Below are 16,594 nucleotides of genomic sequence, written 5' to 3' on the forward strand. Positions count from 1 at the left end.
TCCCTTTGGCTAGTTCTAGTATTTTATAGGGAGATCTAGTTGCTTAGTCTTGGTGGTTGGTTGAATCTATTCAGTTTGAATAGTTTTCTAATTAAAGTTTTATTCTGTTTTTTGATATTTTTTTCAGGTGGAACTTCAGTATTATATTAAGTTGGGAGCGTTGTTAGAAGATGTTATAGCTTTATTGTCTAAATTTCCGAGGGCAGTTTTATCCCATGGGGCTCGCTCTTAGATTTTAGCAGCCTATGGTTGGCAAAGCATGCTCTGCGGTTAGACGACGAGCTATCCTGGTTCGAGGAGGCTCCAGCGCCGGTGGCGGACGTGGGCGTCGTAAATTCATGAGTGATTTTAATCACTTTGTCAAAAAAAAAAAAAATTGTAATAATGATATTGAAATATTTTTGAATTATTATTTATTATTTTAATAAATTTACAGTTTTCTATTTATTATACTAAGCCATGCAAAGCACGGCAGTTAATATATATATTAGTCAATATATATTTATGAAAAAAAGGATGAAATCCCGTTGATTAATTAACATTATTATTAAGCTAATTAGAATTTTTGCCCTAAATTCGTTAAAAATGTCACCTAAATGTCAAAGTTCATTTAGTAGATATAAAGTCTGGGAGTATGATTTAGTACATAAACAATTACTGAAATAGTAAAATTAAATAAAATTAGACAAAAATCCTTAAATCCAACAATCTCAATAGATTAGGAAACATTTTTAATGAAAAATTCAAGAAACATAATTTACTAATGTCAAAGTTAAACAGCAGTAAGGTAATAAGTTACCCTTTCTGAAGGGTAACATATAGCTACCACTGACAAATCATTCTCCACCCCTGTCAAATAAAATAGAGGGAAGATTTATAAAATGATAAATTTATATTCTATTTATATTCTTTAATGTTTTATGTTTTGTTTTGAACTGATCAACAACAATATAATATTATATTCAATTTGTTTCTTTTTTTTTTTTTAAAAAAAAAACTAAGAGTTCGTTTGTCTACTCTTTTGAATATGCTTTCTCATTTTTAAGATGGGGAAAATAAGAATCCCCATCAATTCGATAATAAAAATAAAAATGATTTCTCTTTTATTTATATTATTTATCTATATATATTATTATTGTTTCAAAATAAAAAGTAACATTATTATTACTAAATTATGTAACACATTAGAGGTACACATAATTAGTCGAAAAATATCAAAATATAAACGACATATATATTACCTAGATCTAGTAATGCAAAACATAGACATTGTACTCAACAATAGCATCAAGACTAGTGAGATTAAACATATAAGTTGTGAGATGAGCATAACCCGTTGCGAACCTAAAAACTCCAGTTCCACCAACAATAGGCAACTCTCTTAATGGGGTGAGTATGGCGTTGTGTCCCAATATGCTAAGAGTGCTACCGTTGTAAATCCCTTCAGTGAATACATAATTCACAACCAATTGAAGCTGAAGATCGCTCTGAGAAGTGGAGATGTACATCCCTTGAGCACTTCCTATCTTCTTAGAGCTTGGTTCCGGCCCCACCGTAAGAGGGTCGTCTAACACCGCCACGTACCCGAAACTCACCGCAGAAACGTTCGTCGTTGCTGCCTGAGCGACCCTTAACGCCGTGGCGTTTGGGCCGCTCACAACATCGTGGAAATAAAAGTGAAGGTGTGTTAGTTTCTGTTTTTTATGATTTAATTCCTTCTCGGCTGATAGGTCTTTTGAGAAAGAGTAGTCATGTGCGGTGCTAAGGCTAATGAATGAGAAAATAGTTAGTGTTATGAGGAGAAGAGTGGTGAGGTTTTCGAGACTTTTGGCCATGGTTGTGAAAATTGCTTGTGATGAAATTGTCTAATATTTATGCATGATATATATATATATAGCCAAATGTTTATGCTGTTCTTTTATTTTTTAATTGATTTTGAGTATAATTGGAATATATATTTATTAGGAAAATAAGATTGTTGTAATCTACTCTAATTAATTTATAAAATGGTATATGGGGCTATTTAAGGGTAGGAGTTAAATGTTATTAATTATTATTATTATTATGTCATAAGGGTAGGATTTATTATTAATTTTAATATGGTCAAAACATTATATTTTTTTTAACAGATATATTATGATATTGTCTTTAATATAATTTAATTTATAATATTACGAAAATCTTTTTTTTTTTAAAAAAAGGTATTATGAAAATATTTTTGGTATGCATTTAAAATGTATGATTTGATTTTATGATATGATTATTCCAGCCTACGAATTGGCATGATATTTGACTGTATTTGGTAAGTGTTTATGATATTAGATAGGATAGAGAAATTTAATTTATTAATTTAATTTTAATGATATCAATAGTTTGTTTTTAAAAAGATTATTAAGTATTCTAATGAGACAAATCATAAAATGCCCATTAAAGGTCTGTTTGACTAAACCAAAAAATAATAAGCAAAATATATATATGTATACTTTATCAACTTGATTGATGGATTATATTGTATTCTTTATCATAGGGTTTATATATATATATATAAAAAAAAAAAATTAGGAGGTTACAAATTATAACTTCTCCCCAAAAAAGATTTTTTATTATTTAGCTAAAAAAGAGTTTAAAAAGCTTAACAGTACCGAAAAAATTAATCAATCGTTGACTTTCCTTAAGGACTTAGGTTCTCAACCATTTTAGTTTGGTTAATTTTTAATTCCTTAGCTCAGTTGATGTTGATGAAAACCAAAAGGATAAATAGATGTTTTGCAAAAATTATTAATTGGATCTTCTGTTTTTTTAAATGACAAAATAGACTTTGTATTTTCCAAAATGGTACAAATAGGACCCAACTGATTTTTTGTCAAAATAAAATTCAATAATAATCCAATCTAAAAGTGTTATGACAAAACTATTTACATTTTCTGTATCTGTTCGTGTTAGAAATTATTTTCAAGTTAGTCATATTAAATCAAAAGTTGTCAAAAATTAAGTTCAGTGTCCTATTTTTATCATTTTTAAAAATAAAAGGTTTATTTTGTCATTTAATAAAATAGAGAATTTAATTAGTAACTTTTACAAAATACGAGGTCCAAAATAGTATTTACCAAAACCAAAAGATATAAAAGTACTGTTATATGTAAAACGATACTCTAAAAACAATTTGTTGGAGCATCGTTGTAAAAGTTTGTAAGAAATGATTAAACTGTAAAAACAATTACATTATATTATCTTGGGAGTTAAACAATCAAGAGTAATAGTATTAATTAGTAAAGATACACAAATATACGAGGGTTAAAATAGAAAACATAATACGAAAAACTTATTTTGAAAAAATGTAACAAATTAGATAGATTTGTAATAATTTTTAAAAGAGGAGCCAAAATGCAATGATATTTAAATCGGATTTTTACACTACAGTACAAAAAATTGCTATTTTTGTGATTTAGTCACAAAATAATTTTTTTGTAACTAAAACATAGTATTTATTTATAAGTTGTCACTAATTTAGTTTTAGTCACAACAAATATTGTGACTAAAAATACATTTAGTCACAACAAATTATAATTTTGTGACTAATACCTTTAGCCACGGACCTTTTAGTCACAACATAGGAATGATAATTTATAATTAGTCACAATTTTTTCACTTTTATTCATAAGTTTTGTTGTGACTAAAAGTAAGATTTTTTGTGGTGCCATATACACAAATGTATTTTTTATACTGTGTACTGTGTTAAGTTTTCACTTTTGTTTCACTATTTTTTATTACTTGTTCCACTGCTATTTTTAATTGTTCAATTTTATTATTTTATGATTGTTTTATAAAAAGACAGTGTTTTTATAAAGAATTTCGTGTGGAAGTAAAATTATAAATTTTTACCCAAAATTTAAAATTTTTGTAAAACCCTCTATTTAAATATTCTAGTGAGCTAGCTACCTAGGTCGGCCCTGTTTATTTCACCTAAAAAAAATTATAAAAGTATTGTTTCATTTTTTTTTTATTTTGTGTTTATATATATTTTTAAATCTGTAAGAGAACGTAAGTTTTTTTTTTTTAAAAAAAAAAAAAATTACTCACATTTTTTCATTCTCACATTCTAAAAATATATAATAATTAAGTTATGCACGCATACTTAGTTATAAATTCTTAATTTTTATTTTAGTTATGTATATTTTTAATTGTATAATTTTTTTTTTATTATTCAATAAACAAACAACATCATAATTTAAGTGTTACTTATAAAAAAATAAAACATAATAATATTCTGTCAATTATAATTTTATTTTAACCGTAATATTTTTTATTTTTTTTAGAAATATCATACATTTTTTCTATTTTTCTTTATCAGAGAATGAAGTATTCATTATAAGACCAAAAATCAGCTCCCTTTAGGTAGATCGTGTTGAATCTGTTGATCCATTTCACCCACAAAACATCTTATTTTTCCATTATCGACCAAAGGAACTTAGCACGGTTCCAATTGGAACCATCCCTAAATTCGAGGGCCCCATGCTTCTTGGGATTACAAACTTTTTCCCAAGAAGGCATTTTGCTTCTATTTCCACTTTGGCCCCATAAGAAAAACCTACAAAGTTTCTCTATTTCTTTGACTATGCTTTGAGGAAGGATAAAAATGTTCATCCAGTAGTTTCCCAAACCCAAGAGAATTGAATGAATAAGTTGCATCCTACCTGCATAGGATAAATGTCTAGTTGCCCAAGAATGGAGTCTTTTTTTTTTTTTTTTTTTTTTTTTTTTTTTATCTTATCCACTATCACCCCACAGTCATCCATTCTCCATTTAGTTGGTCTCATTGGAATTCCCCCCTCTTCAAGCCCCACAACAAGAGCAATTTTCTTTTTTTTTTTTCTCAGCCGAGACACCACCAAAAAATATTCGAGATTTAGACAGATTCACAGTGAGCCCTGTAGCTAAGCAGAAGCTGTCTAATGCTACTTTGAGATGGTTAACAACAGTAACTGTCCTTTTACTGAATATAATTAACTCATTAGCAAAGCTAAGATTAATAAGCTTAAGACTCTTGCAAAGGGGGTGATACCTAAATGTGCCTTTTTGAGCCTCTTAGTTTAATCTTCTGGTAAGGAACTCCATCACCAGGACAAAAAGAAGAGGAGACATCGGATCTCCTTGCCTGAGCCCTTTCTTGCCCTCAAATCTTCCTTGAAGTCTCCCATTCAGTAGTAAGTTATAGGTAGTTCCATTTAGACAATGCATAATCCACTTCACAAACCAAGATGGAAAACAAAGGTGATTCAACCAAGCTTCTAAGAACTCCCAATTAACCGTGTCACACACCTTACTCAAATCAATTTTTATGGCACACCAAGGAGAGACAATCTTCCTTCCATAGTTTTTTTATCAAGTCTTGAAAAATAAGTATGTTATGAACAATTTTTCTGTTCTGCACAAAGGCGCCTTGATTTTTGGTTCACTATGAAGGGAAGAACAGCAACCAGTCGTAAGCAGATCGGTTTTGAAATACATTTGTAGATCGTGGAACAGCAGGCAATCGGTCGAAAGTCAATGGCTCTTGATGGATTTTCAATCTCGTGAATCAAGGTTATATTTGTTTCATTGAATTCTGGAGGGATCAGCCCAGAATCAAAAAAAAATTGAGGATAGCTGAGCAGAATTCATCCTTGATCTCATGCCAAATAGATTTGAGAAACCCAGAACTAAAGCCATCCAGACCAGGGCTTTTAGTATTTGGGATACTAAAAAGAGATTTTTTTATCTCTCTTTTAGTAAAAGGCTTCAACAGAGAGATCTGCATATCAAGAGTGAGAGTGCTTCCTTCCAACTTATGAAAATCCCAAGTATCCACAGTAGTGTTTGAGCTGCCCATATAGCTTTTAAAATGGTTTCAAAAGTGCTTAACCACATTAGCATAGTCTTTTACCAAGATCCAGTTATCATTCAAGTAGCTTGAGATTCTATTTTCTTCCCTTTTTTTCTTGATACAAGCATAGAAGAAAGCATTGTTGTCGTCCCCTTTCCTTAACCAATTGGTTTTACTTTTCTAAACAAGGAAACTTTATAACAACTTCTCACTGTCAGTGAATCTTTTTGCTGCATTAATTTCTTGCTCAATAAAAGCCATATCTCTTGGATTAGCTTGAGTAGCCAGCCTAGCTTCAAGGTAATTTTTTTTAGCCTGCTCAAAATTAACCTCCACATCTCCCATGGTTTTTTTTTATTGAAAGATCTCAGGCATTTTAGTCTCATGCATTTCAGGTAGATCGCTTTCAAGCCAATACTTCTAATCTCCTTCCTCCAACTCTCCAAAACTACCCGATTATAGTCTTTATGCTCACTCCAGAGATTAAAAAATATGAATGGTTTAGTCCCTATGTTCTAAACTGAGGCCGAAGACACTACACAAGAGCAGTGATCCGAAACAATTTTCCAACTCATATTAGCAGAAGAGTTAGGGAATAAATCAAGCCATTCTTCATTCTTTAACACATGATCAATCCTAGAAAAAATGCTGTCATGAGCACCTTGGTTATTGGACCATGTGAAGAAAGAACCTGTTTTGTGCAATGGGTCAGCCAACCCCAGAGTACTTCAATTGGAAGCATCCTTTATCTCTGCTTTGGTTATTCGATTACCCCTACTTCTATCACCAAATTCAAAAACCACATTGAAATTTCCCATTATAATCCAAGGTTTACCAGGATTGAGATGGGGCAAACCAGTCCAAAAGTCTCTTCCTTAATTTCTTCTAGAGAATTTGAACCATAGACAAAAGTGACATAGAACTCTTTATTGAGACCAACCATTCTAACAAAACAGTGCACAAACTGAGTGGATTCATCAGTCACAGTCACTTTAACAACATTATTTCTCCAAATAATACAATAAAACTTACTTTTATTTTTTTTTTCGATTTTTTTTTTTCATTACAAAAATGCTACTTTTAGTTACAATAAAACTTGTGAATAATTATAAATCATCATTCATATGTTGTCACTAAAAAGTTTGTGGCTAAAGATATTAATCACAAAAATTAAAATTTATTGTGACTAAATGTATATTTAATATCAATACTTGTTGTGATTAAAACTAAATTAATGACAACTTGTATCTAAATATAATATTTTAGTCACAAGTAACAGCGTCACAATTGTAATTCTTTAAGAAACGTAAATATATATATATTTTTTTTATTTTATTATTTAAAAAGCTTGGAAAGAACAAGTCAAATTAAAAGCTTGGAAAAAGAATAAACATTAAAATAAAGGATAATTTGCGATATAAATACTTATTAGCTTTAATTCTCAATTGTAAATAAATATTCAAGTTTAATTTTTTTGACACTAATACTTAAGATATATTTTTAGAACTTCGTAAGTACCTGACCGTTAAATATCAAATTATTATCTACATATCATTTTTTTATTGGTATATTTAAACTAATTTTTTAAAAAAACTAAAAATTTAATAACATGGACCAATTATGAATTGCCATGTTACAATTTATTTCACATAGGTACGTATTATTAATGCTAAAAATTAAATTTAGATATTTATTTACAATTGAATATTAAACTTAAGTGTTTAGATCGTAAATTAATTTAAAATAAATACATATATGTGAAGGCATATCAGGTACATTAATTTGCAATTGAAAATGGTATTTAGTATAAATGGTAGTATGATAAGATTACTCGCAGTTTTTTTAATGTTAAATAATTCATAATATATAAATTAAAAATATATATACAAATGCCGCCGAATCATTAATATATAATTTTGATTAATACGTAAAATATATATACAAATTAATAAAATTTGACTTATTTTAAAAAATAGGCTTCTTCTTTTTTTATTAACAAAATAAATAAATAAGTTTGTCTAGTTTAATACTTTATCTTAATCTTAATTAATAAGGAGTACTGCTTAAATTTAATTGTGTCAATAATTTAAATTACAATACTTTGCACACAACTTTAAATAATTCAAATATTTATATTATGTCAACTCTAGTGATGGTGTTTTATAACATTATTAATTCAAAATTATTGACATTAAATGAGGTAAGAGTATGAATATATTATGTTTGTGGCACCACGTAATAACATCAATAACGTACTCGTTCCTGTTATCCTTGTTAGCACGTTTATTGCATCATCACCATATTTTAGTTTATTGTAGGTTAGACGAATTCGTTCTAAAATATTTCCAATCAATTACAAATTCAATTTTTTTTAGAGTGTGTGGGAAAGTTAAGATAGAATTAAAATTGAATTATAATATAATTAAAGATAATTATATAGTTTTACGTGTTTTTTTAATCATCTAATTATAGTATAATTAAAGATAATAAAGAGACTCAATTACATCTATTGAATATTAATATTAAAAAAAATTATTTTTGTACTAAAAATTATTAATTTGATGTGTAATTATTAATTATTTTATTAAAAAAAGTTAAAAATTTATAAGTAATTACCACATATATCCAAATACATTATACTTTAAAATATCATGTAATTAATATGCTTTATAAATGTAATTATAGTACCTAATTGATAATTATACAATTACTTTCAAATTCATCCTATTTGAAGCTGCTAATGATCTGCAGAGATTTCACTTAATATTTCAATGTTTAAAGCTACTTAATTAATATTTTATACGACAGTAGAAAAATACTTTAAACTTTTCCATCATAAATAATTTATCAATTTTCATTCATTTTTTTTTTTTGAGAGGGATGTAGAGAGGAAATCCTTAAGATTACAAGGGTTATCACCAATCTAAATTGCTACTTCATCTAACCTTTTAGCCCAGGTTGCTAGTTTGTGTGCGAAAGTATTTGCTGTCCAGTTTACATGTGAGACATAGGCCTCAGGGATGAGAGACAAAGTTGCCCTAATTTGATTAATTAGGTCGCCAAAGGACGAAAGATCTTCTCTAGGGTGCGAAAGAGCATCCGAGATAGCTTTACGATCCGTTTCCACACGTTGAATGGGGAAAGCTCTCTTCGATGCACCAACGCAGAGAGAGGAGAAGAGATTTAGCTTCCAGAGTAGAAACGTCCCCTCCCCCTGCATAAGATGACGCCACTGCTGCTACCACTAAACCATCACTGTTTTGAATGACTCCTCCAAAGCCAACCTTTGATGAATCCTTTGGAACTGCAGCGTCCACATTCAGTTTTAAGCGACTGGGATCTGGAGGTGTCCAAGAAGTGGCCGAGGGGGTTCTGCTCGCATAAATCTGAGGGTTTTGAGTTGAAGCTGCTGATTTGTATTCCGCCAAAAAACAATTCGCAAGATTCACTATAGCATGAGTCTGGTTCTGAGGTTGTCTTCTGAGAGCCCTGTTCCTGTTATTCCAAATGAGCCAAACAACACATAGAAAGGATTCTACATCCTCCTTTGTCAAATTAACATATATGGTATGAGCAATATCATGAAAAGTAATAGTGGGAGGAGCAGAAAAAATATAATCATAAAATATTGTACCTTTCCAGACTCTTCGAACACTCTTGCAGAAGAATAGAGCATGAGAAACAGACTCAACATGGGTTCCACACCAATCACAGGTAGGAGAGTGCGCTATTTTCCAAAAGGCCAGATTTATTTCTAAGAGTTGGAAGGGTAGAGTTGGAGACACGAAAAGCGAAGTGTTTTACCTTAGGCGGGATATTAAGATGCCAGAGATTTTTCCACCAAGGCGAAGGGGCTGAAGAAGAAGGGATATCAGGTGGGGAGGTTGAAGAGAGACTAACGTGGTAACCAGATTTAACGGAGTAAACCCTAGATTTGGTGTGCTCCCAAATCAGAGTATCACTGGAAGGTTAAAGGGGAAGGGGGATGGAGAGAATTTCTTGAACAATGTGAGTTGGAAAACAATTCATAATGAGGGAGAGATCCCAAGTCATATCATTCCTAATGAAGGAAGAAACCATGTCTGGCGCCGGGTTGATAGTGGTGACTTGGCGATACCCAAGGATCCAGTAATCACGGGAGATGAAAGTGTTTTGCCCATTACCTATTTTAGAGATGAGACCTTTTTGCAGCAACTCTTTTCCCCAAAAAATGCTACGCAAAACAAAAGAAGGAGAGTGACCCAAAGAGCAATCAATGAAAGAGGAGTTTGGGTAATACCTGACAGCTAAAATCTTGGCAACTGTAGAGTTTGGATGCTTAAAGATACGCCACACTTGTTTAGCAAGCAGAGCCTCATTGAAATGGACCAGGCAACAAAAGTCGAGCCCTCCATATTTCTTAGACTTACAGAGCTTTTGCCAACTTTGCCAATGAATCTTAGGACAATTGTTATCGTTGAAACCCCACCAAAAGTTAGCCATAATAGACTCGAGGGAATTGCACGTGGCAACCGGGAGACAAAAACAAGCCATGGTATAGGTGGGGATAGCTTGGATGACCGACTTGAGAAGCGTCTCTTTACCACCTTTCGAGAAGACCTTGTGCTTCCAGTTGTTAAGGTAGCCCCAAACTTTATCATGAAGATAATGGAAGACTTGTTTTTTCGTTCGACCAATATGTTGAGGGAGCCCCAAGTATTTTTTGAAAGAGGTTCATCACAGGGATAAGCAAGAAGTCCGAGATAAGAGTTTGGTCTCTCATGGCAACATTCGGGGAGAAATAGAGAGATGATTTTTAGAAGTTCACTTGTTGCCCCGTAGCCTTTTTGTAAAGAGCCAGGACCTCTTTGATGACATTGCACGAATGGATGGAGGCCTGGCAGAACATAAATCTGTCGTCCACAAAGAGGAGATGAGAGATGGTTGGCGCAGTGTGGGCCACTTTGAAGCCAGTGAGCGTTCTGTTCCTTTCTTGCTGCCTGAGTAAAGATGAGAGACCCTCCGCACAAAGAAGGAAAAGTTAAGGAGAAAGAGGATCTCCTTTACGGATTCCCCGAGTGGGAATGACACGGCTAGCGACTTTGCCGTTGACATTAAATTGGAAGGTGGCCGAAGAGATGCAGGCTGAAATAAGATGAATTATCCTCGGAGGGAATTCAAACTTCCTAAGAATGGCCAAGATAAATGGCCATTCAACTCTATTAAAGGCTTTGGCCATATCCAGCTTAACCGCCATCCAACCCTTTCTCCCTCTGGATTTGAGCTTGATCGAGTGAGCGACTTCCTGGGAAATAATGATATTATCCGAAATGAGTCTTCCAGGGAGGAACGTGCTTTGGTTGAGGGAGATTAAGTTGTTAAGAATCGATTTAAGCCTGTTCGCAATCGCTTTGGAAATGATTTTGTAAATTATGTTGCACAGGCTTATGGGTCTGAAATCCTTGACCGAAGTGGGCTGCTTGGTTTTTGGAATTAGAGTGATAAGAGTAGTGTTTAGAGGTGCTATGTTTCCATCTCCATTAAGGAAGCTTAGCACCGTAGGAATCACATCTTTCTTGACGACCGACAAGTTGCATTAGGATTAGCGACAAGCTGGACCTTTCTTACTGGACACCTCTCTACGTGAGAATTTAAATGCCTAGTCCCCTTAAAACTTTCTCCCACCAGCTCACGCTCGCAATAATCGCAAACTGCTTTAATTTTGCCATCAATATTTTGCCGTGTAAAATGATCCCATGCACGAGAGGTTCTTTTTCTCTGTGTCCATGTAGTTTGATTTTTATCTATTGTATTACTAACAGATTGTACTTCATTTGCAGTTGATGGCACAAAATCAACATCATCCTCAAAATTAGAATTGATTTGACCAAACATTCTATTTTAATCTACATTAACACCATATTCTCACATCTATTAATTAATCCATGCAATTGCTTAAAAAATATGATAAACATATCTATAAAAAATCGGACAATACTTTCCTATTTTATTAACCTAATCATCTGTCAATTTCTACTGTAAACAATCAGATTACACACAAGTTTTTATCTTTATATCATCGTAGCACACAAATTTCGCAGATCATACTTCACTAAAATAAGCAAGTTATCAACCTTCCATTATCACCGCACACAAAGTCTCAAAACCTACTTTGCTATGGATGAATATATAAGATATTCAAACTCTTCTATAAATTATAGAGCAATTTGCAGCAAAACCCCCATTATGTTTTAATTTTTATACACTTAACCCCCTTATTTTTTTTTGGTGGCAAAACCCCCTATGTTTTAATTTTTATACACTTAACCCCCTTATCTTTTTTTTTTTGGTGGCGAAACCCCCTTATGTTTTAATTTTTATAAACTTAACTCCCTTATCTTTTTTTTTTTGGTGGCAAAACCCCCTTATGTTTATTTTTCTTTGCTTTTGACACGCAAATTAAATATTACCGTTAAATATCAACTGGATGACCTCTGTATACACATGTGTATATGTAACAGTAAAACTTGAAGTCGATATAGTAGTAATCCAATTAGTATTTAAAAGCAGTAATATTTAATTAAAACTTTAAATTTGCAAAGAAAATTAAAATTAATGCGTGAAGGGGGCACAACCCCTGTTGGGGTACATGTGGCTCCGCCCCTGCTCCCCATCCCCTCTAACCTCTCCATCCATCCTACTCTCCCTCCCTCCCACCAAACATAGTCTTACGAATTTAGGTTAGGTTTATTCGATATCACTGAACAAAATTGGGAATGGTTTATTTGAGGGATTTAGTTTTGGGAAATTTACAAAAATACTGGAATTTGGGTTAACTTTTACAAAAATACTGTCACATGAAAATCTTTTCAAAAATACTGTGTTTTTAAAAAATACCAGTAAAACACAAAACAAAACAACTTAAAACAACAGTATAACAACTAAAAAAATACCAGTAGAACACCAATAAAAATTTAACACAGTATACTGCAATATGAAACTTTATAAAAAAACACAGTAAAAAAGTAAAAAAAGGGTAAAAGTTAGCATACCATGTAAATTTCCCTTTAGTTTTTTTGTTTAATATCTGAAATCGGGCCGGGTCGGGCCCGATCAAAATAACATGTACCAAGTTGGGCTGTGAGCTCGATAAAAACCCAAATCATTCGGGCCAAAGTCATCCCATCGGGTCAGGGCCCCACCTGCGAAAATGGTCCAAATTGCCATTCCTAATCATCTCCAATATTTAATTTGTATCAATAAAACTAGAATAGGGTGCAACTTTTTAGCATTTTTCTTAATCAAGATATCCAGATCTGACTTTGACTAAACGTGATAGAATTATCAAAAAGTCAATATATATATCTATTCTATATAAAGTGTGCCTATATAACCGAATTCTTGGTTTATGAGAAATTCATGGGTGACTTCTTATTTATATTAAAAATAAAATGTTTTATTATTAAAAATAAAATGGTTTATGAAGAATTCATGTATCACTTTTTATTTATATATAATAAAATAAATCTCATTAAATCAAAAAAAAAAAAATAATAAACATCATTAATAAAAATAAAAAAATGACTAACATCAAATCTTCAATTACACGATACATGTAATTACTCAAACATCACATCTTTCAATTATAAAAAAAAAATAACTTTTTACGAGGGAAAATATGATTGTCTAATAGAGCTAAAACAATATGTTTTCAGTGTGATGAAAAATTAAAGCAACAATTTTGTTAATATCAAAAACTTTAATTCAATTAATCTTATAATCTTAATTTTACTCTTTCTAGAATCAATATATGAACAATAATTTAAATTAATCTTATAATCTTAATTTTTTAATTCAATTAATAATTATTTGTCACGTAATTATTAAGTCTTTTCCCTTTAATTTTCCTTTTGTTGATGATGCTAATTTATTCATATTTTGATTTCTACAATTTTTGTGTTCAGACCATTAAGGTAGTGTTCTACTAGGGGACCTAACGAGTTTTCCCTCTTCGCTAATGGCATCTAAGAGTTCAAATTCCAGTATTGTATAAATCTTCAATTTGTTCTATTTCTTATATTAACTGAAATTTTGCTACTTTTTTTTTTTAAATTTACAACTTTATTGTTTATATCTTATTAGGGACATTTATGGAAATTGGAGTTTCTTTGAAATATACAATTAATGAGCATTACTTTTTGATCATAGTGTGTTTTCCATGGCTGAAAACCTCAATAATCTCTATCATTTGATATCAAATAAAATAAAATTATCATGATGTATACATTAGTGTGTTAAAATTGTCAAGCTGATATTTAGAATTGTTTATAATTAAATTGTTTCTTTGTCAAAATTAATATTAAGTATATGTATATGTTTATAGGTTTATCTATTTTCTCTTAGATCAATCATGCTCATATAGCAAAAAAATCATACTCATATAGACATGTTATTTTCATTTTGTAATTTAGATCTTCTTAGTCATTATTTAGTTCACTTAAACCTTTTCCGATTATGGTAACTGAAGTTTTGTTTCTTTTAGGTACTCCATTACAAAGATCTGTATTACATGTATTATTTATTTTTGACTATGAGGAGGCAGATTTTTTTATTGGGAAACATATAGCGTGACAAATTATTGTTCATATATTGAATAATTATTTTTGAATAATAGGATTCATATATATAACTGTGTATATTGAATTCTTTATTCAAATAATTATTTTTGATTTTTACGTGATTATTTATTGTTCATATATCTAGAACCTTATTTGATTAAAGTTAAGATTATAAGATTAATTAATTTGTGATTTCTTGCTATACACATAATAATAATCTCACTTAATAACTAATAATAGTTTTTTCTTTAATTTTTAATTATATAACTTTCAAATAACATAGAAAAAAACTAGCATAAAATTTAGTATACGTGCCTCGCACGTAGTTTTTTGCTAGTATATATATATATATGTATGTCAACGTACATTGCCGAATTGGACAACCTTTGATTATTGATTTGTAAAGTCATAAAAGAAACTCCCCCCAAACAAATATTATATGATCAATCAATCGAAACACAAAATATCATTTGTATTCATCGCAGTTCATTTTATATAAACCAAAAAATTTAGTTCTAGCCATATGGTTCTACGGGGTTGATTGGTTAGGACCCTTGAAGAACGCGATGCAGCCATGTGATGACTCAAAGTTATCATTTTAAGTAGGACTGCAACATTGTTCCTATATAATTAAACTGGTTCTGTATAGGCAATAATCCCCTTCCCCTTACATAAACCAAAATATACATAAACAGAAACCTTTTAAAAAAATAATAACATACGTAAATGTATATACGGTCATCAATAATGGAATACATGGACATAACTGCTAACACATAATCAAACATCTAAACAAGAACATAAATGTTTATATATAGATCAATAACATGCAAGACATACGTACACAACGAAATTGCCACTATATACATACAATTTAATCATCATCATATATAGTGATCAATCAATAGTGCAAGACATAAACATTGTACTCCACAATTGCGTCAAAAGTAGTGGCGTTAGCCACATAAGTCTTGGCTAGAGCAAAGCCTCTTGCGAACCTAAAAACTCCACTTCCACCAACGATAGGCATCTCTCTTACGCCTGAAAGGACGGCGTTGCGTCCCAAAATGCTAAGAGTGCTACCCTTATATTTTCCTTCCGTGAAAACGTAGTTTAGAGCCATTAAAAGACTTAACTCTGTCTGTGATGTCGAGGCATATATTCCTTGTGCGCTCCCAATTTTCTTGGAGGTTGGCTCAGGTCCCACAGTCAGTGGATCGTCACATACAACCACGAACCCGAAACTCACAGCCGAGGTGTTGGTTGTCTTGGCTTCGGCAACTCGGATGGCCGTAGGGTTTGGACCGCTGACCACGTCGTGAAAGTAGAAGTGAAGATGAGTTAGTTTCTCTTGCTTTTTATTAAGACCTAGAGTTTTTTGGGGATTTAAGTTTCTTGAGTAAGTGTAGTCATCGTGTGCGGTGGTGAGGCTCAAGATTGATGAGTGAATAGTTAGAAAGAGAATGAGTATGATTAGGGTTGTGTTGTGATGAGTTTCGTCCATGGTGGAGATGAGATGGAGCTTAATTAGGTGCCTTAGGAAGAGACTTGTATATGTTAATTATGCGTAATGCTTATGAATTGAGGTTAAACAAATTGGTTTTTTACTTTATAACTTATGTTTAATGTTTATATATAGCAAGTGTATAATTTTTTATTTGGTAAGATGAGATATATGAATTGTTAAAGTTTGTTCATATAATTTTATATATAAAAAGTTGTTCATATATATATAGTTTATAGGAAACTATACAGAAAGAGAATTAATTAGGCACCATGACTATATTATGAATGCTCTATTCTACAAGAAAATTAGAGGCCACAATACTAGCAATATATAAATTGACTCTCTAAAGAAATAAAATTCATACATATATTTATTATATATGTGGCACTGTAAGAAATTTAATTTTTTTTGGGACAACTAATTCATAATGGATCTGGTCATCATGCTCGATTGAGCAGGAATGGCTACTTTTGGAAGTTTCTTGTTCTAGCCACTCAATACTTTCTAAAATAGCGGGAACTTTTGATAAAGTACGGTGGTTAGAACTATTTGAGTTCAATGAGCCATTCTGAGTACCAGATGAACTGACTCTAGAGCTCAGATTAGCATTAAAAAGGTTTTCTTCCG

General features: G+C 31.3%; 3 protein-coding genes across 3 annotated transcripts; all 3 read right to left on the bottom strand.

Moving 5' to 3' along the window:
• Nucleotides 1-1,101: 1,101 nt before the first annotated feature.
• LOC115699228 (dirigent protein 21-like) lies at nucleotides 1,102-1,990 on the bottom strand. The gene has a single exon (XM_030626526.2). It carries the CDS (start codon nucleotides 1,833-1,835, stop codon nucleotides 1,248-1,250), a length of 588 nt encoding a protein of 195 aa, XP_030482386.2. The 5' UTR covers nucleotides 1,836-1,990; the 3' UTR covers nucleotides 1,102-1,247.
• A 6,983-nt stretch (nucleotides 1,991-8,973) lies between these two features.
• On the bottom strand, nucleotides 8,974-10,023 carry LOC115699988 (uncharacterized). The gene is made up of 4 exons (XM_061103215.1): nucleotides 9,941-10,023; nucleotides 9,668-9,824; nucleotides 9,498-9,590; nucleotides 8,974-9,408 (listed from the first exon to the last, which is right to left on the bottom strand). The coding sequence occupies exons 1-4, from the start codon at nucleotides 10,021-10,023 to the stop codon at nucleotides 8,974-8,976; spliced, it is 768 nt and encodes a 255-aa protein (XP_060959198.1).
• A 4,781-nt stretch (nucleotides 10,024-14,804) lies between these two features.
• LOC115699989 (dirigent protein 21-like) lies at nucleotides 14,805-16,130 on the bottom strand. The gene has a single exon (XM_030627533.2). It carries the CDS (start codon nucleotides 15,962-15,964, stop codon nucleotides 15,362-15,364), a length of 603 nt encoding a protein of 200 aa, XP_030483393.1. The 5' UTR covers nucleotides 15,965-16,130; the 3' UTR covers nucleotides 14,805-15,361.
• Nucleotides 16,131-16,594: the final 464 nt, after the last annotated feature.

This window comes from Cannabis sativa, chromosome 8 (assembly GCF_029168945.1).
Source record: "Cannabis sativa cultivar Pink pepper isolate KNU-18-1 chromosome 8, ASM2916894v1, whole genome shotgun sequence".
In the NCBI taxonomy this organism is placed as follows: Eukaryota; Viridiplantae; Streptophyta; class Magnoliopsida; order Rosales; family Cannabaceae; genus Cannabis; species Cannabis sativa.